The 25,102-nt window shown below is 39.9% G+C and overlaps 1 protein-coding gene across 3 annotated transcripts in view; it reads left to right on the top strand.

The window, feature by feature from the left end:
* Positions 1-2,786: 2,786 nt before the first annotated feature.
* Positions 2,787-25,102, top strand: part of PHKA2 (phosphorylase kinase regulatory subunit alpha 2) — a 70,323-nt gene continuing 48,007 nt past the window's right edge. For all 3 annotated transcript variants that reach the window (XM_072994328.2, XM_072994327.2, XM_072994324.2), the window contains exons 1-11: positions 2,787-3,204; positions 6,151-6,366; positions 15,280-15,438; positions 16,467-16,514; positions 17,703-17,871; positions 20,593-20,675; positions 21,342-21,422; positions 23,038-23,136; positions 23,410-23,556; positions 23,728-23,781; positions 24,379-24,501. In XM_072994328.2, the coding sequence (XP_072850429.2) occupies positions 6,289-6,366; positions 15,280-15,438; positions 16,467-16,514; positions 17,703-17,871; positions 20,593-20,675; positions 21,342-21,422; positions 23,038-23,136; positions 23,410-23,556; positions 23,728-23,781; positions 24,379-24,501 (1,041 nt within the window). In that variant the 5' untranslated portion in view covers positions 2,787-3,204; positions 6,151-6,288. The remainder of the gene's footprint in view (positions 3,205-6,150; positions 6,367-15,279; positions 15,439-16,466; positions 16,515-17,702; positions 17,872-20,592; positions 20,676-21,341; positions 21,423-23,037; positions 23,137-23,409; positions 23,557-23,727; positions 23,782-24,378; positions 24,502-25,102) is intronic.

The following is a 25,102-nucleotide window of genomic DNA, read 5'->3' as shown; positions in this document are numbered from 1 at the left end:
TAAACAGAGGTCAGATAGGATTAGAAGAAAACAACAAAGATTTCTGATTCCCATTTCCTTAACAATAGCAATAACAAATATCCCCACCTTTAGCCTTCTGCCTGGAACAAAGTCAACTTTAGGAAAAACAAGGCAAATTCTTATATTAATGGACTCTGAGCTCAGTTCTGACATAGTTCTAGTACTGGAAACAATTTCCTAGCTAAACAGCTAGTCCCTTAATACTAAGTATATACAGTATATGTCTGTGTCCTCCTGCATCTACTTTGCACCTTGTTCTAGCTGACACATGTTGAGGACTTTAGAGAAAAACAAGGAGAGTACAATCCTGGATTTATCACCATCCATACACAAATCTCCCTGGACTGCAAGGAGGACAAACCTATCCATTCTAAAGGACAGATCCTGAAGCTGAGGCTCCAATACTTTGGCCATCTCAGGAGAAAACTCCCTGGAAAAGACCCTGATGTTAGGAAAGTGTGAAGGCAAGAGGAGAAGGAGACGACAGAGGATGAGATGGTTGGACAGTGTCATCGAAGCTACCAACATGAATTTGACCAAACTCCAGGAGGCAGTGGAAGACAGGAGGGCCTGGCGTGCTCTGGTCCATGGGGTCACGAAGAGTTGGACACGACTAAAGGACAACATACATAAATCAAACATGCTAGTTCAATGGAAATATATGGACCCTCCATAACACGAAAGCAGGCTTAGAGCATGCAGCATACCCCTCAGTTTATTAATATGGCACTCAAATAATCTGAGGTGAAACCTCCAGATAAGACATGAATTCTACGTATCTTATGCTACACTATTGAATGTTGTTTTCCTCACACTACATCTCAAGGCCGTGACCACCATACAGACACTATGACTTCAGGGTCAAGTGAGCTTCTCCCTGCTTCCACCTGATCTTTATAATATCTTGTCTTATGGGGACATCTAGAGATTTTGAAAGCATGCATTTCTGGGACCCTGTTCACATAAGTATTAAACTAGCACAGGTTTTGAAACTGTTAGCTTGCTTCTTACACCTATATGCCTCCTTTCTTCCAGTCAACTCAAGGCAGATTATGCGGCTTCCCACCTCCTCACTTTACACCCTAACAATAACTGTGCAGTCGTCCTGATAAATCATATGAGAGCTGGACCATTTCACATTGTAAGGCCTCCTCATTAGATCGGGCCAAGAAGCTAGGCTGGCCTAATCTTTGCTGTTGTTCTGCAAGTAGGCAAAGATCTATTCCTTCAGGCAAGCTTTCCCTATGTGCATGACTGGCTGTCTGATTGGAGTTTTTTAAGGGATTGTTGTACCTTAATGCTTTTGAATGTGTCTTGATGTTGCTTTTTTTAATGGTATTTGCTCGATCCTTTTTAGTACTTGTATACTCACTTTTGTAGCTTTAATATTGTCTTTTAAGCTGCCTTGGGTCCTTTCAAGGAGAAAGGCGGAGTACAAATATTTTAAATAAATAAATAAATAATTATTTGGGAAGAAGGGTAAAAAAAGAGGAACATTTCAATGTAAAGAATGTAAAATATGTAAAAATATTTTAATGTTTGTAGAATGCATGAGTTCTGCACCCTTGGCGGAAGTAAGGTAAAAATAAAGGTTCCCCTTGACATTTAGTCCAGTTGTGTCCGACTCTAGGGTGCGATGCTCATCCCCATTTCCAAGCCATAGAGCCAGCGTTTGTCCAAAGACAGTTTCCGTGGTCACATGGCCAGCACGATTAGACACGGAACGCCGTCACCATGGTGGTACCTATTTATCTACTTGCATTTTTACATGCTTTCCAACTGCTAGGTTGGCAGGAGCTGGGACAAGCAATGGGAGCTCACTCCGTTGTGTTCATTCGATCTTATGACCGTTGGCCTTCTGACCTTGCAGCACAGAGCCTTCTGCGGTTTAACCTGCAGTGCCACCACGTCTCTTACTTGGCTGAAGGTATACCCAATGAGGTATGACACAGACTAAATGGCCCTCATGTGCGCACACCCCCATAGGGCCTTTGAAGTAGGTCAGGCTGAGAGACTGAATCAATCCAGTCTGAATTTCTGAACGCAAACTCTTAACACAATGAATTCTAAATAGTGGCTACTATTTTCCTCATGCTGTATTATAACACACGCCATCAACAAGATCCACCCAAATGATATTTATTCATATTTTAATTGAGTCTTTCTTCATTAAGGGCAAAAATGGTTGCATCCTATGCATAATAATTTGCCTTAGCTCAAGTTCCAAAGAACGCAGTCACAGATGGATCCCGTCGCGGGAGGACTTTCGGAAAGCAGTTCAACCCCCATCCACCCAAACAGCGGATTGGGTCCCGCAACACCGCAGGACTCACATCCCGTTTTGAAATAATGGACATAATACAGTAATACTTATCCTACTAATCATGCCATGCGGGTTGGTGTCCAGGGTCTAAAATTACCGACGGCAAGCACTGAATAGCCTACACAGGGATTAACAGTATACTGTACTTCATGTGCATTGACGGCAAAGCAAAACGCAGGCACGCGCCAGCCCAGGGTCCACCTCAGGACATGCGCGCGCTCACCAGGCGCTCGCCCGAAGAAAAGCAGCTGGCAACCAGATCCTGGCAGCCACATAAAGAAAGCTAGACAAATAACACCAATCCGGGAAGACCAGAGAGGCTCTTTCCCTCATCCTAATATAGGGCACATATAATATTTCTCTTTTCGCCGGCCCACTCTGTCTTCAACCCCACCGTCACAGGGGGAAGAAGGTGTCAAAACGGATACGACCGCACGTTCCTGTTCAGTGCCCTTGCAGGACCCGCTTGCAAAAAGGGCGGGTGACTCCGCGCACAGGCGGTCGCCTGCCTTCTGCCAGCCTCCCCCGTAAACAACCTAATAAAAAGGAAGAGGCATTTTCCTCAACCCATCCCCTCCTCAAGGGCGGGTGCCTCCGCAGGTAACCTTGCCGCAAGGGGTTGCCAGCCGCTGGCTTCTGCAGTCCTCTTTTTCGGCCGGTCGGGAAGCGACCCACATCTTCCGTATTGGGTCGGGCGGGGTGTGTTGGTTTACGTCGCAGCCGGCAGGAAGGTGGGTCTTTTCGTGCCGGCTGGTGAAGGAGGGAAAGCAGGATTTCCCCTTCCTCCTGAGGAGTCCAAAGGATTCCCTCGCCACCCGAGGTACCGCCGTCGTCCTGGAAGGATGGGGACCGGGGAAAAGGTAAGGCGCAGATGATGGTGGGGGTCACGGGGAAGTGGAAGAGGGTGCCGTGAGCTGGGCTATTCTATGGGAACTGGAGTGGAATTGGGGGTTAGACTGGATGACCTTGGGGAACCCTCTCTGCCTTGCCTTTGCCTCTCCGTATATGGTGCTTAGCCTTCCGGGCCGGCGGGTGGAAAGGATTTTCTGTTCAATGACAGAGGAAGACATTCCAAGGAAAATGGAATTCTGGATAGACTATCTAACAGGATAGCCTGATTACAATACATCTAGAGATGCCCCCAGAGCAAAGCAGAATTTAGATGTTCTTTAAACAAGCATCATTAGATCATTATTATTTTTTTGCTTAAAACGTGATTGAGGCAATGGCATGTGTATTATTAGACCACATATTTCCCCCTTAGTTCCCCCCCTCTTGTTTCTCTGGCCTTGCCAAACTCACATTTTGTGCCCTGGGCAGCATATAGGATATTAGGCAACAGCAGGTGAAATAGCCACAGTTATCCCGATTACTGCTGCATGTATTTTTAAATGTTTTAATATACATACCACATAGTTCTGCTTTGTGTTGTGGACTAAATTCCCCTTTCATTACTGACAACTTCAAGTAACTTTGATTTCCGGGGAGGCTCACTGAATTGTTTTTTCCTGCTACTTATTTATTTAGCCAGGTGGTTTGTGTTATAACTTTTTAAAGGTGTAGCTAAATCACAGTCAATACAAATGTTAAAGCATGATTAAATCTATTATAATATTAAATTTAAATGGAAATTAAAATACTTTTAAAAATCTCTGTTAAAAGGCATATCATAATTTACATTAAAAATAAAACAAGCTCAGTATATCTACTACCAGACTCGTTGCCATCCCAGAGTGCAGGACATGCAACAGTGGGCACAAGTTAAAGGAAGCCAGATCTCAGTTGAACATCAAGGGAAACTTCCTAACTGTTAGAGCTGTACAATAGTGGAACCAGTTACCTCGGGAGCTGGTGAGTGCTCCAACACCGGAGGAATTCAAGAAAAACTTGGATAATCACCTGGCAGATATTTGATTGTATTCCTGCATTGAGCAGGGGGTTGGACTTGATAGCCTCGTATGCCCCTTCCAACTTCACTTTTCTATGATTCTGTGATTAGGCTATCAAAGGCCTACATGAATAAAAAGGTCTTAGCCTGTAGGCTAAGAATCCAGTCATACAGATAGCCTGAACTAAGACCATGTGGTGCTTTATAAATTATAATTAGCACTTTGAATGGCACCCAGAAACAGACTGTTAGCCAGGAAAGCCATACACTAATTCTGCTACCCTTCTGGAAATGGCTAATCTAGTACTGTACAGAATTTATATTTCAGTTGTAATTGGTGTTGTTTAAAGACAATTTGCCCTCTGAGGCAGAACAGCAGATAGTATCCACTCACATAGTACCCAAAACCTGTCTGGGTAGTTTGGCACAAGTGGCAAAAAAATCCCCAAACACTTAATTTCATCTCTAGGTGGAAGTATATCATAATAACCAGTTAAATAACCATTTGCTGCCTTTTAATCACATCCCAAATCAGTTACGTGACTCTGCTTAATGGTAAGGTGGGCCCTGTTTTACAGAATGCATTGGAAAATCCCTGGAGAATCTAAATGTGCAAACAGTGGCCCTCTAGGTACAGTGGTTCTTAACCTTTGTTACTCGGATGTTTTTGAACTGCAACTCCCAGAAACCCCAGCCAGCACAGTTGGTGGTGAAGGCTTCTGGGAGTTGCAGTCCAAAACTCCTGAGTAACCCAAGGTTAAGAACCAGTGCTGTAGGACATCTCAAAGAGTAAGGCAGACAACTCTCGAATGCGACTCTCAACAGCTGCTTAGTTTATATCTACGGTTGGGGTGCTCCTGAGGCCATGTTTCATGATTGCAACTTTGCATCCATTTAAATAAGAAATAGAGAGCAGGGCAGTTGGATGGAGGCTTCCATGATTTATGTTTGTATTGTAAAATTCCAGCAGTTTATCCCTCTCTTTGATTGTTTTCATTTATAACCCCCTTATTCATTCTGCACTAAGGGTTTTTTCAGGACATTGTAGTTGATCCAGACAGAATATGTTCCTGATTTTATTACTATATATACAGACATCTAACACTGAAATGAGAAACTACTGATGACTCTTGGCAAAGAAGGAGTGTTGGAATGCGCAGAATCTGTATGGTGTGTGCCGTGTACATGAAAAACACATTTAATGAACATTCTGTTCCATTTACACTTAATTGGCATAGGATCTTTCAGTGTAGCCCAGTGTTGTTCTCTTGTGGTATGGAAATCATGGTGGCTTTAATAATTGTATGTAATTACATCGATCTCTGCTCATCCATAATCCCCAGGGATGGTCCAGGGGTCAATCTCAACTTCTATATCCAGTCTATTCTGAAAGACTTTTTATAACAATGGGATGGGGAAAGTCCAGATAGCCTGGAGTTATCTATAGTATGTGAGTGATCTCAAGTTTGAAAAAGTTATATTCTTGGAATACGGGTTCCAGAACTTCCCAGCCAGGACAACCAGTGACTTCAGGGAGTTGTAGCTCAAACAACACCCCCCACAAGCTGAAAACTTCCTGAGCAAGGGTGACATAAAATGTGGTAAAGAAACATTAAAGTTCTTATGACATGAAGCTTTGTGTGGATTGTATCATAAATATATTAATATACTAAATGCAGTTTTAAAAGCATAATCTGAAGAGACAATAACCAATCAGTTACCATATGTTGCAGTATAAGTAGTTTAGTATGTAGGTGGGTTTAATAATGGGGATGTAGTGTCTTTTTTCCAGCATAAGTTTACATAGGATTTTTGCTTCAACATTGTCATTGTGACCATGGCTTGTATGTATGCCAAAGGGAAAACTCTTGTGTAATGCCTGTTTTGCTGACAGCTATTCTGTTTATTTTGGAACAAGGATGCCTGTTGCCAGCAAGATTTACTCTCCAGTTTGCTGATGGATAAATGAGCTGCAAGTATTAACAGCTGCTAGGGAAATATAAGCTCCTCCTAGCAACCACACTTTTTGCCTTGAAGAATTGTGACAGCATTGAAGATGAGGAGCAGGAGCAACTCTGGAGTCCGTTTGGATGGCTATGCTCGTCTTGTTCAGCAAACCATTTTGAATCATCAGGTTAGTGCAAGTCTTATGGGTGAATGGGCCCCTCCTGGTCTTAGGAGTCCTCTTGTTCCTTTTTACTGTACTTTTGTTAAGCAGTTCTTGTTTATTCACCCCTCTCTTCTATCTGATGCAATCCTTAAATTAGCTAAATGTCTGGAATATTTTGGATAATGTACTGTACAGAATTTCTTTGACTTGTACGAGGAACAGTATTTGACCAACATACAGTATATAGTGAAGAAACGTGTTTCTTTGAGCACCAGGTGTATGATATTTTACAGAATCTCACTATTACATGGTCCATGGCAAAGACAAAATCTTGAGAGATTTTCTAAGCAGTTGTGTTGCTAAGTACCAGAGTTGTTTGGGGGAGCTAAGCAGGGTTTAATTAGCTCTGATCAGCAGATTTTACAGAAGTTGTAAAAACAATAGAAATTTCCATTATAAATTTTTTGTCTGTGCATCAAGTCCCTGTAAGTTACTACATCAGCAATAGTGAGTTGTTTACAGTTGAAAGGAAATATAAACATCTAAGAGAAATATAAATCTGGGGAGGCAGGAGACACACACAACAACACAACAAACTATGTCATGCAGCACTCAAGGTGACTTACAATCTTTATGAAATAATAAAAACAACTTCCTTAGTTCTCATGGATGTTTCAGAATTTTATACCTTTTGATACCATTGATCATTGTGTATTGTTGCATCACCTTGCTAGGTTGGGTGTGGGGACACTGTTACAGTGGCATCACAGTGATTCTAGTCCTTGAAAGGTAATATTGAAGGAGCGCTGTTTGATGCTATGGCCTTTGACATCTCTTAGGGTGCCACCTTATTCCATATTATTTATGTGAAGCTGCTTGAAAAGGCCATGTTAACCTTTGGAATGAGGTGCCACCAAGTGTGTTGAGGACATCCAGCTCTATCACTCCTTCTCCTGCAACAGCAAGGAAGCAGTCAAGACAAGATGGAGGTTCTGCTTGTCAGTAGAAAGTCAGATTTAAGGACCTGTTCTAAAAAGGCTTCCTCTTCCCCTGACAGGCCAAATTCATAGCCTAGAAGTGATCCTTGACTCTGCCCTGTCTGTGGATTTCGTAGAGACAACAATATTGCTTTTGTACAACTTCATCTACCCTGTTTCGCCGAAAATGAGACCTAACCTGAAAATAAGACCTAGTGTGATTTTTCAGGATGCTCGTAATATAAGCCCCACCCTCCACCAGGGACTCATTGTACAGCAACCAGAAGAAGATGACATGACTATAGTTGAATCAATGTAGGTTGTTGTACATGAAAAAAAAAATCCCCTGAAAATAAGCCCTAATACATTTTTGGAGCAAAAATTAATATAAGAACCTGTCTTATTTTCAGGGAAACAGGGTAGTGCTCCAGCTGCTACATTTTCCGAGTCAATCTGACTTAGTATCAATGATTTTGTTACATCATGTCTTGACTTCTGTAATGCATTCCATGTTGGGTTACCCTTGAAGAGGGTGTTGAATTTTCATGTGGTGCAATATGTGGCGGCTAGGTTAGTACTGGTGCACAATAGTGTGAATGTATGACCCTGCAAGTGAAAGACAGGCACTGGTTGCCAGTTCTTTACCAGGCCAATCCAAGGTGTTAGTTTTAACTTTTAAAGCCATTAAATGGCTTGGGTTATCTGATGAGTCTGTTTGGATGTTAAGATCTTCAGGAGAGGCCCTCTTAAAAACAACAATGGTTTCAGAGGTCCGCCTAAAAAGCATGTGGGAGAGGGCTTTCTCCTGTATGGCTCCCAGTTTGTGGAATGGATTTCTTTCAGAGTTGCAATTAGTTTCTGCTCTAATTGATCTTAAGCAAGGTATAAAACACATCGTTTTAGACCAGCATGTACTGTTTAACATGCCTCACTGTGATGTTTTTCATTGTAATCTTAATTGATTTGAATGGTTTAAATCAACGTTCCGTTCCCTCTAAGTCGTGTGGGTGCGCAGCTCTGCATGGGGGTTGAGCAGCCGAGCCAGTGTGTAGCTCATTTGCTTCCAGTTATGGCTGGAATTCCTTATGCGCAGGGAGGGGCCCCTGCCCAGCGCTCCAGAAAATCAAAGGGAATGTTGGTTTTAATCCTTGGAGTTTATTTTAATGGTTCTGTGGGTTCGTTGGTTTTACTAAATGTTGAATATTTTGTAGTTAAATGTGATTTTACTTGTTTTTATTATTTTATAAATATTGTAAGTCACCTTGAGTGCTGCTTTCTAGTGGAAATGAATTGATGGTGGATGTAAATGAATGAATTGATGTATGGATGAATATTGCTGTTGTTCCTTCTGTATCGTATTTTTCCTGCATTAGTTTGGTAAATTTGAAGTATCCTGTCTCGGGTGACAAATACAGGTGTGTATGCACAAGACGTCCCTAGGTGAAAGAGACTAATGCTTGGTATAGAAATAATTAGGAAGAGGCCATGTGGTCTTTAAGCTTACAGAAATGTAAGATTGGGCGATAACTTTTATGGGACCACTAAAAAATCGAACACATTGCAAGCTTTTGCAGAGAAGATTCTACTTCATTAGCCTGAGCACTACTACTTTGTGGACAGTGCAGAAAAATTGTAGATTCTGAATACGTTTTCTTCCACATGTGTATTGTAAAAGTGTGTTGTAATTGGTGTACAGTATATGCTTTCTTTTACATGGAAGTGATAAGTTTGTTGTGCTCCTTAGGCTCCTTAGGGCTGTCAATGGAGATAATATAAATATAGGACATACTGTACTCTGTTTAAAGGTTGGCTCCAGACAGGGTTCCCTCTAAGGTGCACAACTGTGTGAGCCTCCACCTCCCTCCACATAGATTTCCTCCTCCTTCACGCACCCACAGCTATCATTTCCAGCCCTCTTTGTTCTGATCGGAACTGAACCCTGTACGAGGGAGAGGCGAGTCACATACGTGGGGCTGAAAATTAGAGGGAACTTTGGCTGCAGATATTCCTTGCAGTGGGATTAAGTTAATACTAAAGATGTCTGGATATGTAGCTCTTTGAGTTAGATATCTAACTGTGAAGTCAGAGGCTGGGAGTTTGATTCCCCACTGTGCCTCCCAAGAGAAGAGTCAGCCTATGTAGCCTTGCACAGTCTGCACAGTCTCAGACCATCCGCATAAGAACTTAATGGTAAACCAGTTTTGAGCACTCTGTACCTAGAAAATCTTGGGAAGGCTTGCCATAAGTCAGAATCAACTTGATGACTTGTTGCTGTTTTACTTGTTGTTGTTAAACATTGCAAAATAGGGTAGGTAAAGAGGAGCCAAACCTGAAGGATAGCATTTTTTCCTAAATTAGCATAATGCTCTCATTCTGTCAATTCATTAAACTGAAGACCTCCTATGGTAGAAAATAGCACTGTTTTCTGACAGTCTTCAGTTAAATATCCTACAGTAATGAGAGCAGGGTTTTTTTTTGTGAGTCATTTTCCAAATATACTCCTTACTAAGTAGTGCAAGCTGGAACAGGCTGGTAGAAGGGCATAATACACTATGGAGTCAGATTTAAGGGCATAATACATTGTGAATTGAAATTCAAGACCCCAAACATCAGTGGAAACTTTATTGCAAGCTATTCAAGGAGTGGATTCTGCAGTGATGACAAACAGGCAGTAACTCCCACTGTAATGGTCTTCTGGAATGAAACAGTAGTTCATGGAAAGCTGGAGTCCCATGACAAGAGAAGTAAGCCTTCTTAGCTCTGTATTGCAATTTTTTAAATAAATAAATAAATAAATAAATAAATAAATAAATCTTCATTTAAATTTTAGTTAACTTTGTGGGAAACTGTGAAATTTTTAAAAAAGGAAACAATCCTGGAACTCACAATTTATATACAGTACTGGAGATTCAGTATGGTGTTGGTTCATTATGAAAAAGAAAAGAAAAAGCTCCTATTATTTAGCAGCCAGGCAGCTCTCTTAGGCATCATAGGAGGCTAGAAAATGCTTAGTTACTTGCTTTGTTATTATCGAGGATGGAGACAGATACTTGTGGGATTTCCAGCCTCACATGCCAAAATTACTTGGCTAGCAAAATTCACTTTGATTTGATTAGTTGGGGACAACCCATTGCTGCCCCCAAAGCATCCAGCAAAATATCTTGGTTTGACTTTGCTCTCACTAGTTACCAGTTGAGGGAGTGGTAAGCCTTTGGCCAAGGGCCACTGGAATGCTGGCTAACGGTCAAAAGAACAGCATACTTTTTGCTCATCACCGAGATAACTGGGAATGAGGAGAAAAGCTAGCCTGAAGGTATCCATATTGTTCAGAGGCCTGCTGCACAAACAACTTCTGTTGTGAACAATGTGATCCTTCAAGCTGTTCAGTAAAGTCCTAAATAAAACAGCTCTCTGGTCCCATTAATTTTCTATGATGGAAAGGAAGCCTTCCATGTGCCATAATATTAAGGCTATCTACTGGTGCCTTGGCGGCAGTGTAGAGCTGGGAGTCTCACAAGGAACCATATAAAAAAAGAGAGGCTGCATAATGCATCATTGCTCTGGTAAAGGCAGGAGACATGGCTGCAATGCTTCCTCTTGGTTCAGGAATCCCACCTCTCAATATGCCTTAGTGTATTGCTTAGTGATCACAGTTACTTACTATACACTGCAGTTACGAGATTCATATTCAATTGTCACAGCTACAGGATTGAAACAGAACTGCAATGATCAGGTTTTACTTCAACATGAATCCTGCCTGATTCAATCATGGGATTCTCAGTTTATTTATATTACATCTGTTTATAGAAAAAGTGTACATTGCACTCTTCTAATGCTTACACATCACTCAGGGAAGCTAACAGTAGTTAAAACCAATCATAAAAATCCAATAAAGCTATGCTCCCAACAGCACACTAAAAGGAAATCAGCCAAGAAACATATCAGTACTCACAAGTAGAATCAGGTTTGATTCAATGAAAGATCCTGACCCTCAGTTACACTGGTGTAACAGCTGTATAGTTCCAGTGTCTTTCCTGGAGCCACTGAAGACTGATTAAACTCATTAGATCAGAATCAAGAGATCATTCCTCAGGGTTATTATGGTAAACATGGCAGCTTACATAACACAGGATTCTTCCAGTGGTGCACTGATGCTAGAGCCATCTTAGCACTGAAATAAAAAGGGATCACCTTTTCTTGAACGGTAGGATGTACGTGACCATTAAAATGTTACCTGAAGCATACACAGGCACCTAGTGGCACAGCCAAGGTTTGGGGGAACTGTCATCTGAAAAAGTGTTGTTGTTTTTTTAAAAAAAGTTCTACACATGAATCGTGATCCACTTATTCTGCCTGCCCACAGATAATCCTGGAAGGAAGGAAGGGAGTCCTCTTTACTATCTTCTGTCCACCTATATGTGCATGCAGTACTGTATAGGTAAAGGTTCCCCTTGACATTTAGAGCAGTTGTGTCCAGGCCACGGTGCTCATCCCCGTTTCCAAGCCACAGGGCCAGCGTTTGTCCCTAGACAGTTTTTTTGTGGTCACGTGGCCAGCGCAACTAGACACGGAACGCCGTTACCTTCCCACCAAGGTGATACCTATTTATCTACTTGCGTTTTACATGCTTTTGAACTGCTAGGTTGGCAGGACCTGGGTCAAAGCGACGGGAGCTCACTCCGTTGCGTGGATTCGATCTTACGACTGCTGGTCTTCTGACCTTGCAGTATAGTGAGGCATTAAAGGTACAAAAGTCCACATACCATCAACTAACATTCCCCTTCTGCCTGGTGCATGTCGGTCACACCCAGAGCACAAGTAACTTGCATGATTAATATTTAGAAAGTTACTTTTTAAAAACGAGAACTATGTTACCATTACAACTTGGGGGCTCAAAATTAGTTACATGTATAGCTGTAATTTACTTGTTCAAAAGTAAATAAGATGTTTTTTTCTCCCCTTGGTACACATAGACAAACACACATGCACACACGTTTCTGGCACCAAAACACCATTATGGCTTCAAAAGAAAGTAAAATAGCTACAAGAGAAGCAATGTTCCTTGTTATAGTCAGAGTTTACCTTTTGACTAGACCTCCTACAACCCTCGGTTAGCACATAGCTATATCATCAGAGAGACCCTAGGGCCAGCAGCTGCAGAAATTAACTTTTCTAAGCTCACAATATGTTTTAATCATAATATAGCATAGTTGCATCTTACTTACTGAGCCTCGTGGCGCAGTGGTTAAACTGCTGTACTGCAGCCAAAATTCTGCCCATAACTCAGGGTTCAATACCAGGTAGCTGGCTCAAGGTTCACTCAGCCTTCCATCTTTCTAAGGTAGGTAAATTGAGTACCCAGGTTACTGGTGTGTGTGTGGGAGGGTAATGTGTAGCCTGAATAATTAACTTGTAAACCACCCAGAGACTGCTTTAAGTCCTATGGGGCAGTATATAAGCAGCATGCTTTTCTTTACAGCAACAAAGTCTTGAACAAGTACTTCCAAGATCTACACAAAAACACACAGAGAGAAATTAGATGGGGATATGGGAGCAGCACAAAAGCACCTCCTCTCCTTCTCACACTATGATATGCTGACTTCATACACTTGTAAGCAAGGGAAGGGGCAATGTACATTTTTTCACTTATAGGGACTGCTGGAGTACCTGTAGGGTGTGGGGTGCTCAGGATGGTCTGTACAGTACTTGGGAAGCTTGTCTTTTACTCTTGCTTCGATGAGATATGTTATCCTTGCAACCTCAACTGCAATAACAAAATTTAAATTCAGGGTCCATGTTTGTCTGTGGAGTGCATTGTCCCTTCTGTAAAGGTTCCTGCATGTCACTGTTTTGAGTTCCCTTGTATGAGCGAGATAACAAAATGATGTTCCTTTCAGGATTTCCCTTACCTTGAGGAAGAATGAGGTGGCTGCCCTAGGCAGCAGATCTGGGTTGTCATAAAAGGGAAAGCAGTTATTTACATCATTGCTGTCATTATTGAAATGTAAATAAACAAAAACATGCCATATTCACTATGTTTTTAATATCCAGTATAAAATACTTCCAAAAAATATACAATTTTTTTTTGCTCCAGATGATTAGTTGTCTTTCACTTGTGTTATCACGCTGGATAGAAAGGGATATATGAATGTATTCCCCTGAATGAAGGGGTTTGATAATTAGGAGGATTTGGAGTTAAATCTGAAATCCATAATACACCTCCTGCCCCCATTTCCCAGAATTCTAGGAACCGTTGTTAATGTACTAGTTAGTTGTGTCTCCACAGGATTTCACAGCATGTTGGCCTTTAAGCTGAAGAACACTCTCTGTTCCTGTGCAGTGGCAGTTCCCTAGAAATCTCTTGCTGAGAATGTTCCATCTCTTCTCTGGCACTGAGCCCAGACCAGAGCTACTAAAACAGAAAAGCAACAGCCCTCCCCCCCCTTGTTCCTCCAAAAAGCAAGAAAGCAGTGCAGTGACCAAAGTGCGCCGACACATAAAGTTGCCGTTAGACCAGACTACGCACGACACACATAGCTCTTTGTCTTTTCATTGAAGTTTTCGTTTATTTAATGTTAGATTAAATATTGAGTAGATTGTCATGTGCCACATTTTAGTGGCAGAGCAACGGAGAGGGAGTAGCTCCTTAACAGCCACTCTTCTGGCCACTTGCCTTCTCAAAATGCCTAATCCTTGGAAGCAACGCATTTAAAGTTACTCGTTGCCCTTTTTAAAAGTAAAGACGGGTAGCATTTTAAACATTTAAACAATCCCAATTTACACAATGAAGATTGTTTGTTATTTCAAGAATGTTACTTTTGAGGGGATTGACGGTTTGCTTTGTGGCACAGTGATTAAACTGCTCTACTGCAGCTAAAACTGTGCTCACGACCCAGGGTTCAATCCCAGGTAGCCGGCTCAAGGTTGACTCAGCCTTCTATCCTTCCAAGGTTGGTAAAATGAGTACCCAGCTTGCTGGGGAGGCAATGTGTAGCCTGCATAATAAACTTGTAAACCAGCCAGAGAGTGCTTTAAGTCCTATGGGGCGGTATATAAGCAGCACACTTTGCTTTTTGTATCAGCGATAACAATGCAGGACAATTGCCATGTAAGATTTCACCTGAGACACAAATGTCAAAAGGCAAGACAGTGATGTCTCCAAGAGAAGTCTGGCAGACCTGTAGCACCATGGCTGCTCATCAGTACAGTACAAGCCCTCCTTGAAGGGAGCAACTTGTATGACTAGGATTGTGAATTGTGCTGATGCCACTGGAGTTAACCAGGGGCTGTTGGAGAGACGGCGAGACCCCTGGGCTAGTGAAGGGAACTAAACCCAGGAATGGACCATGGAAAGTGAGGTGAACCCTGATATCGAGACTGTCAGTCCTGCAATAAACCCCATTTTGCATCTCGATCCGATTCCTGAGCCGCTGGATGTTGCTGCTACAGTCCTTAGCCCCACTATCCCAGCTAAGGCGAGGGTGGGTGGGGCAGAGTGAACAGCCAAATATTTTGCTTCAGATGTTCAAAGAGCTTCAGATACATCTGCCAGAAATCCAGTTTGTTGGTAACAAAGTTACACAGGCATATTTTGCTGGATATTAAGCACAGGCAACACAGATTGTGCAATTTGACCGCACAGAAGTTTGCAGAGTTCCCCTTGTGGCCAATTGTGCAATGCACCGGCTGAAATGTTTCCTTGATAGCATTTCCTCTTGGACACTGTCGTAGCTACCATGGGCGTAACATTATAGATGGGGGTATAGGCAGGTAGTTTACCTAAAGCCATCTGAATTCATGGTCACAGCTCAGGTTTTTATCCATTATAGAAATATTGATAGTGTTAAACTATCAATATTTCAACTTCTTATTTTAACACAAAAGTGTTAAAATAAGAGGCTGATAAACTTTCTCTTTGTGTGCTTCTATTCATTTATTTTTCTTATTGTTTATTTTAAAGAACCCAGTCACGGGACTCCTGTCTGCCAGCACGGAGCAAAAGGATGCTTGGGTTCGGGACAATGTATATAGCATTTTGGCTGTGTGGGGCCTAGGAATGGCCTACAGAAAGAATGCAGATCGGGATGAAGATAAAGCTAAAGCATATGAATTAGAGCAGGTATGATCATGATTTTTCTTTCTTGCTAAATAATCTAAGGACAACCTTTTATTATAGATAATCTACTTATTACTTGGTCTACATGAGGAGTGAGGCACCTCAGGCCTAAGACTGAATCCAAGCTTCCCAGGAGCCAAATTTAGTCATCTTGGGACCCTTCCCTGTGACTCCATTAGTTAATGGCTTCCTACTTTTGATACAGGTTTTCCCCCATTGTAAAAGATTAAAATATTTCTTAAAAGTCTTAGTCAGTGGCTGTAAAAGTGTTAAAATAAACAATGTTGGGTTGTTGTTTTTTTGCTCCACCATTTTTATCTATCATTGGGATAAAGCTCCTCAGAACTTACCTGAAATTGAACTTGGCCCAAGGCTGAAAGGATTCCCACCCACAGTCTTTACCAGCATCAAAAAAACATGTGTCAGGAGGCAGGGAGGGCCAGGGTTGGTATTTGGGATGAATAATTACAAGCCAAACATGAGCATCAGAATGGGCTGACACTTAGCATGTAATTCACTTGGACATTCTGAACTGTGTTTACCTCCTTATTTCTGAATTTCAGCAGCATCACTCCATACACAATTTCCCAGTGTAATAGAAATGGGATACAGCTGCTCTGAGTGTGTCTTCGGAGGAAAATGGTTTCTTCTGGTTCAGGAATGATACTGTTAAGGCCTTAGTATTATTTAATTTAATGGCAACTCATTGACTTTAACAGTAAAGTGGTGACACTGTTGTAGTATCAAAATGTTGGATTCCTCAAATGAACAAGTTGTGTTCTTAAGCAGCAATGGTTGAATTCAATTGCTCTCTAAATTGAATGGCCCCTTCAACAATCAATAGGACATACAAGATCAGCAGTTCATTATGTAAGTCTACTCTAGTTTGGACTAGGAATTGCATTTAATTTATGGAAGGTTAATTCTGTAAACTTAAACGCTGATAATTAAATTTTAGCTTAGAATATCTGATACAAATATTATAATAGATAATAATTGAGTACCCTCTTTGCTCCCTTATATTCTCACAGAATGTAGTGAAACTGATGCGGGGACTTCTACAATGTATGATGCGACAGGTAATGATAAACTCACAATGTCATTATTGTTTTCTTCAGCAGAATGAACTAATCTAATAAAACTGTTGGTTTCTGGAGTGAAGTGTGGGAGAAAGTAAACGTTAGAATCAAGCTGTCCGGGTGGCTCACAACTTCTGTTTCTGACAATTCTGTGAAAATCATTTTAGTTAGAATGAACAAGCATTGTGGAGTTCCTAAATTTGAAAACTAGTGCAAATAATGAAGAGTACTACTCAAAGGAGCCTCCACATGAATGTGAGTAATATTAAACTATTTCAAGTGGGGGTTCTGTTGACACAGGATGCTCTTTCAAGGATCAGTACTGACTCCCTTCTGTTGAGACTCAGACTGCACTGGGGTGAGAACTTTAAAAAGTGAGTGACCTGGACTTAAGCTCCAAGAATACACCAGCCAATGTTCTAGAAATGGGGGTTTCAGGTTCTGATAAAGATGTGATGGGTGGGAGGCTGTTCTCTTGAAGAGATACAGCACTTGCAGAAGAAGCAAGTTAGAGAAGAAAGAGCTACTCTGGTTTCTAGTAGGTGTACTGTGGCCACTTCACCCTCATTTACCATGTAGGATAGCCACACTATTTTCTTTTATACTGAACCTTGTTTTGTAAATTTGAGTTATTTAGAAAAGTGGCTGCAGTCAACGATCTTAATTAAAAACCTAATTGTGATCAAGGGTTGGGAATTTTTTTCCAGATTCAACTCAGTTTTGGCTTTGCTTGCATGGACATGGGGCTCTATGACATTTTAGCTACATAGGTCTGCCTTCCATTTGGGGAAATTTAATTTCCTATATATAAACCACATTCCTGTATAGTTGCCTGGAATAAAGAACTTTGTGTAGCTCTTCTGGCCGCAAACATTGATTATAATGTTGCCTATTTAGTTAATTGTCTCATTGTGTCGAGAATACTTAATGTTTTCCCAGTTAAGTTTCTGTCTGGCTTTTAAACACATCCAAGATGTGGACTAGTGTGGTCATACATCTACACCCAAAATTCCTTACTCAGTTAAAATGTTTTGTTGTTAGGCACATAGTTCATTTAATAGTTCATTTTTTGAGATTAGGATCCATTGAATGTAACTGTACCAAAATCTGGATTCTGAGACAGTATTGTGATCATGAAAATATTCAGGTTGCAGGAAACGCTTTCAGAATGTTAAATATTCTTTCTAGGTACATAAGGTTGAAAAGTTTAAGCACACACAGAGTACCAAGGACAGTCTGCATGCCAAGTACAACACAGCTACATGTGATACAGTTGTTGGAGATAATGAATGGGGACATCTACAAGTAGATGCAACTTCACTTTACCTTCTTTTCCTCTCTCAAATGACAGCGTCAGGTAAGATGTTTTAGTACTGATAATAATTCTTTCAGGTATTAATTCAACACTGTTGCAACAACCAGTTTTCAAAATAACCAGGATTAGTATGTCATTTATAGAATTCAGTTACTTATGTATGCCAGTGTAGGTACAGTGATACAAATCTCTGTAGTGAATTGCAGCTAACTAGTCTGCTTATATTCCTTGTCAGATGCTAGTTATTTTACTTGTCACACAATGATGAATGCATTCACATTTGTTGGCTGGGTGCCAACTCCAAACACAGATGTGGCGTTTGCCTCTCCAGAAGCTTGGAGTCAGCGTTTGGATACTGAAGCTACAAGAGCACTCTGTTGGTGAAAACAAAACCTTGGAGCCCAAGATAATAGGTTAAACAGAGCCCCTTATCAGGCAGCTTCAAATCCTCCCCTTTTAATAAGCAGAATAAAGACGCAGAGAGTTTAGGAAAAACACCAAGAGAATGACAAGAACTTATGGCATAATATATTCAGACTTCATATATCAGCCTAGATCATACATATCTACATGGCATTATATACATAGCTTGTGCATAAATCACTTTGAGCAACACAGACATTCAAAGAAGTAAAGATAAGGTAAGGCCAACAGACACAGTACTAAGTGGCAAAGTGCTGTTCCTACTCTTCTGATTATATAGTGAGAGCAGCCTATCACTACAGACAATGGAGCTGAACGTGGTTAACAAGCACTACCTAAGCTTGTTCCAGCTGCATGTCATCAGTCAACCATTTTATATTGACTTTTACAGGCATGGCTTTGCATTTGTCATCCATTTCACATTCCCTCTACAATATTAAATTTAACTCCTTGTTCACATGTTAGGAACAAATCCTGACAACACTGTCATACGCAAGCAGTAGGGTTCTGGCTACTATAATCCCTTTGTCACATTGCATGTGCTGCATCTTATTTATTTATTTGACTTTTATCCTGCTCACATATTGGCATGCCATTACTCTGGGTGGCTTATATAGATGAAATAATAAACATAGAATAATGTGAAAAACAAAGTACACCTTCCTTGAATTCTATGGTTTATATATCAGGACATAAGAGAAATTAACTGCTCCTTAGCAGGTCTGAAAATTAGCTAGATACAACCTCAGGTGAACAACAACACATGACATTTACACTGTGCCATGATTTATTTTTTAAAAAAAGCCAATATGGAGAAGCCATGTCTGAAAAACTAAGTACACCTTATGATTCGATAGTTTGTAGAACTATCTTTAGCAGCAATTACTTGAAGTAATCATTTTCTGTATTACCTTATTAGTCTCACATAATTGTGGAGGAAATTTGGCCCAATTTTTGGAGTGATGGTTTCGACTTGTTTTGCAACCACAGGACCTAGGCAACTTGCAGTCATTGAGTCTACCAAGAACTGTTTTCATACATGACTTCTCCCTTTTGGCTTTATTTTTGTTAAATAAATCATGACACAGCGTAATATTTCATGTGTCGTTCCTCTGGGGTGGTATCTACCTAATTTTCAGTCCTGTTAAAGGCCAGATGATTTTTTACTATGTCATGATATGTAAAACCATAGAATTCAAAGAGGATGTCCTTTCTTTTTCACATGACTGTAAACATACAGTCCCCAACAGACAAACCTGTTGTCAAAGAAACTAAAAACACTAGCAAAAAAAATATTTTCCAGCAGCAACAGCAGTCAGAAAATATAACATAATAGGCTATCATGCAGGGAGGATGCCTTGAAAAGATTCTCTGAAAAGATTTGTTTTAATCTTCACATAAGGATGGGTGTGGATGGATTGCTATTATGTTTTCCAATAGTTATTTAAAACAGTGGTTCTCAGACTTTGGCACCCCAGGGGTTTTGGGCTTCAGCTTTCAGAAACTCTGACTGTTGAGCATACTAGCTGGAGCTTTTGACAGCTGAAGTAAAAAAAAATTGAAGAGTCAAAGGGTGAAATCTATCACTCTAAAGAGCTTGATTTTCTATAGAATAAAGATGATGACCTGTTAGTTCTGTAAAATAATTCTCAGCTAAATCTTATGCAAAGCATTCCTTCCATATTACCAAGGACACTCAACCTACAGATAACTGACTGACTACCCACATAGCAGATGGTTGTTCCAGCAGTTATCAATCTGGCCTTCATAAACCAGTGTTGCTAAAGGTTTTTCATTTAGCTGAAAGTTTAGCTGATAAGGGATGTGGGTATGACATTTGGCTCAGTGAAACAAAACAGAATGGACTGTTGAAAAATCCATCACCATGTAAGAACTGAATGTGCATTTTATTGTTTATATACAGTAACTATTCTCAAATTAAAAGCTATTTTGGTGCTGTTTTTTAAAATTTAGAAATAGATTTAAAGGTAAAGGTAAAGGTTCCCCTTGACAATTTTTGTCCAGTCGTGTTCAACTCTAGGGGGTGGTGCTCATCCCCATTTCCAAGCTGTATAAATTTATACTGGTGAAAGCAGAGTGAAAAGTAATAGAATATCTACTTCAACAGTCTATTAAATTAGACTAATAATACATCCCCAAGAATATATATGCTATCCAGCTGCCTCCTGGTTATTCCAAAGGTTTTCTTGATAATTTTCTCACTGCAGTATTGATCTAAGACTATATACATGTTCAAATTAGTCCAGAAATGAACTGTTTGTATTCTTGTATCATTAGAATTTATGTAATACAGCCTAATGATGGTTTATTCTTAATTAGGATTACGTATTATATTCACCCTCGATGAAGTTTCCTTCATACAGAATCTAGTGTTTTATATAGAGGCTGCCTACAAAGTTGCTGTAAGTATCTTCAAGATTATGTGAATTTATTTATTTATCCTATTTTAACTTCATTAATCATATCTTGAATCTACAGCCACACAATAAAAAACAACATTTGGGTTTTATTTTATATCATATTTTTCCATTTATAAGACACCCCCCAATTTTCTAACCCCCAAATTAAGAAAACTTAGCTTTGAGGATTCAGCCTATGAGCTCAGAACATTGGACATTTTCTCTCTGTTGAATCTTGAGCCTACAGGCTCCACCTCCAAGGAGGTGTGTTCCAGTTGGTTTGTTCAGGGTCAGCTGATGTCAGTTCCATAAGGCTTGTGATTGGAGGAAGCTAAGTCTCCTGACTGTAGGAAACTAAGCCTCATGGCTGAAGGAAGCCTGTTTACAGAGGCAAGGTATGTGCCGTTTTGTTCTTTTCTCAGCTATCTCAGCTTACTTCTGTGTAAAAGATGCCCCTCAATTTTTAGGGTAATGATTTTAGGAAAAAGTAGCATCTTATAGATGGAAAAAAATACAGTATTTTGTTTATATAAGCTTTCTTGGATAAATTTTATCTTTATCCTCATGACTATCAAGAATAAAAATGAAGAAATGAATCCTATGAAGTATATTTATTAAAGAAGAAAACTCAGTTCTAATGCTTTGATTTCCTTTTTTCGTTTGTTTCAGGATTATGGAATGTGGGAACGTGGAGATAAGACCAATCAAGGTATCCCTGAACTGAATGCAAGCTCTGTGGGAATGGCAAAAGTGAGCATTTTTAATGGTTTCTTTATGTAGATTGAAAACAAATCATAATACAGTGGTGCCCCGCTTGACGACGATAATCCGTTCCAGGGAATTGTTGTTAAGCAAAATTGTCGTCAAGTGGAAAAACACCATTGGAATGCATTGAAAACCAGTCAATGCGTTCCAATGGGGAAATACCTCATCATCCAGGGAAGATTGCCCATAGAGAACTGCCAATCAGCTGTTTAAAATGGCTGTCTTCTGAAGCAGGGGTCTGGAAGGCAGCCATTTTGCAAAGGGAGGGAAGCCATTTTATGAAGGGAAGCCATTTTGTAGAGCTGGAAAAATCATCATTTAGTGAACAAACGGTTTCCGAAGCAGGCTCCTAATCGACGTCAAGTAAAAAAACCCCATTGGAACCATCATTTTGCAATCTCAATAGCGATTGCAAAAAACTCATCATAAAGCGATTTTGACGTCATGCGGGGTAAGCGTCAAGCGGGGCACCACTGTATATTTGTTACCCTTAATTGTTGTAATTCCATACAATGTGTCATATATGTTCCACTGAGGTCACCAGAGCTTATATCTGCCTTCAAAGTGTTAAATTGTGATACAAGTTCGAGTTCAGTGTTGAGTCGAAAGCTACTGCAACAAATGGAAGGTCTGCTACATATTTCAAGGTGCTTTCAAATGCATCCTGTAGCATTCTGGATAGTTCAATTTGCTACTCTGCCTCCTTGACATGGGCTGGACTCAATAATCCATAGGGTCTCTTCTAGCTCTGCAGTTCTATGATGATGATGATAAAGTATACAAGATTTAAAGCATGCACTGAAAAGTTTGCTCAGTGCCCAATGTCCAATATATATCTGGGTGAATAAATGTACATGTAGTTCTTCCTTATGGACTTCTCATCATTGTAGCTGGAAGTTAGAATATTTAAATGCAAAAAAAGAGAAGGGGAAATAACTTTTATATTTCTACCTGGTAATTTCAGATAGACCCTGTTAAACAGTCAATTCAAATACTACATGTGTGCTGGTTGAAAATTGTCACCAAAGATTTCTTTCTGTTCTTGATTGCATGTTTAATATTGGGGGAAAAGCTCTTGGAAATTAATCAGTAGTTTGTATTTTAAGCAAGAAATTTGAATAAAGGATCCAGAGCTATGAAAGTTTCCCACCAGGAGAAGACTCTATCTGGACTATTTGAAGGTCACTTAATAGACTTTGAAGCAAAATAAGATCAAGAATAACCCATGAACTGGGGATATTTGGATACAGGACAAATTTTCTGTGACTGTTGAAAAATTGAATCAGTGCAACACTTTTGAACAGGCAATTTATGCCCCACCACATGTACTAAAGAAGATCTGGCAAATGGTCGAGATAATGCTATTGAAGTAACCCTCTTCTGGTCAAAAATAATTTAATTTTGTTAACATTTTATTTGTTTTTAATTTTACTTATATTTCATATGCATCCATAAATTTAAATTGTGCAGCATTCTGATGTAAAGAAAGAAAAAGTGTTAAACATTCCACTGAGAAAAATAGCAGCTCAGAGTTTACTTGCATTTCTTTCTTTCAAAGCAAAGCTCATCAAAAAATAATAACACATGTATGTTTCTGAAGGCTGCACTGGAAGCAATTGATGAGCTGGACCTCTTTGGAGCTGGCGGAGGACATAAATCAGTGATTCATGTCCTTCCAGATGAAGTTGAACATTGTCAGGTAAGCCTGTGTCTTCTTTCAGTGAGATATCTGGAAGGAACTGTAACGAAGTGCCTTCCTTTTGGAAAACCTAACCGAGCTACTAGTGCCAATGGGTATATAAGATGTAAACAGCCCCTTTGTGAATTAAGGTATGGGGGAATAGTCTGAGTAAGTCTTATTTTAAATATGAACAGGATACTCTTTCTAAATCAGATAAAATATTTGGGATGAAATTAATTGTCTTTTACTTTTCCCTTGTTTTTCATTGGTGCTTATTTGTGTTCTTCCCAGTCTATTTTGTATTCCATGTTACCAAGGGCATCTACATCAAAAGAGATTGATGCTGGACTTTTGTCTATCATTTCTTATCCAGCCTTTGCCGTAGAGGATATGAATGTTGTTAATGCAACAAAAAATGAAATTATCACCAAACTGCAAGTAAGAGTTTAATTTTGACTTATAAATAAATATTGGATTCAGTTTCTGAGTTAGCAATGCATTCAGGCACTTCAGTAACCTAAGGAAAGATGAAAGATTATTCTGTCTTATTAAGATTATGTAAAATTATGCTTATGCTCCTAAAATTTATTTATTTATTCATCTTTACAGGGACGGTATGGTTGCTGTCGTTTCCTTCGAGATGGCTATAAAACACCAAGAGAGGTCTGAAACCAAGAAAATGTTATCATTTCCCAAATAATATTTCGTTTAATTTTATTTTTCCCTTGCAGCACACAATAACCATCAAACACCAATATTCAGCATCATAAAAACACAGAGTTCATTGTGAAATGTCCTAAACAAAATATAGACAGAATGAAATCAGAGAAATAAATGCATTGTTTGAGTGAAATGATATAGACAGATGCCAAAGCAAGATCAAAATAAAGCAGTAAACATTTAAAATAGGCAATCCAGTCTTGTGCTGGCTTTGTTCTTCTCCAAGGTGGTATAGCAACCTAGCTTCAACAGAATTCAGGATCTTAGAGGCAAGTTAGACGATGTGCACCTGGCCCCTTAACCATGTGACACCAGGATGCTGTGTTTAGAGTCATTTCCCCCTCAATAAATTATGTTAGCATTGACTTCAGGTATAACTTGTGTTGTCTTTAGAAAGCTAGAAGGAGGACAACAAAATGATGGTGGGAATATTATCTATGCTAAATTGCACTTCCTTGAAAAATGGGCAGAATACATGAATGATGAGCATGACAGAATAAGAGGAATAATATAGTATTTAACAGACAACTTTATTTCTAGGATCCAAATAGATTGCACTATGATCCTGCTGAACTCAAGTTATTTGAGAACATAGAATGTGAGTGGCCTGTATTCTGGACATATTTCCTAATTGATGGTGTGTTCAATGGGGACAGAATTCAGGTAAGGGAAATAATAAAAGTAAGGAGAAATAAATAAACTATAATACATTGCTGATCTTTACTCCATTTATAGCTCTGTGCCTCCAGTGGAGGTATTCTTGACCTTGTATATTTACACTACAATGCTGCTTAAAAATAAGTTCCATTAATTCTGTTCAGGCTTTCTTCCAGATGAATTGAGTGTAGGATTGCACTCTTAAAGGAATTTACTTAGGAATTTATTTCTAGACTTAGTAGGCACAATACTGGGCTTAGGCTGACCAGACGGAATGTGGAAGAGTTCCTTTTCACATAGTTAGTGTTTTTTGACTATAGCACTAGTCATGCTAGCTGGGAGGTTCTGGACATTGTAATCCAAAAAAGTGGCCTTTCCAGGCTGGGCACCCAGTGTAATGCAGCATCTCTTCCCTTCCAGCAAGCTCCTACTGCAGTAGCAACTGTAACACCAATTGTGTAAAAGGACAGAGCCATACTACTATATTGCTTTGGCCTATTAATCAGTAAATGCTTTGACACGAACATTACGAGGTGTGGACATATTCCCTTCACACAGCCTACTCTATTCTAAAGCACCCTGTATGAAATATTTGGGGGAGGCGTTG

The sequence above is a fragment of the Pogona vitticeps genome, chromosome 3 (genome assembly GCF_051106095.1).
Source record: "Pogona vitticeps strain Pit_001003342236 chromosome 3, PviZW2.1, whole genome shotgun sequence".
In the NCBI taxonomy this organism is placed as follows: Eukaryota; Metazoa; Chordata; class Lepidosauria; order Squamata; family Agamidae; genus Pogona; species Pogona vitticeps.
This window is presented reverse-complemented; position numbering and strand designations above follow the sequence as displayed.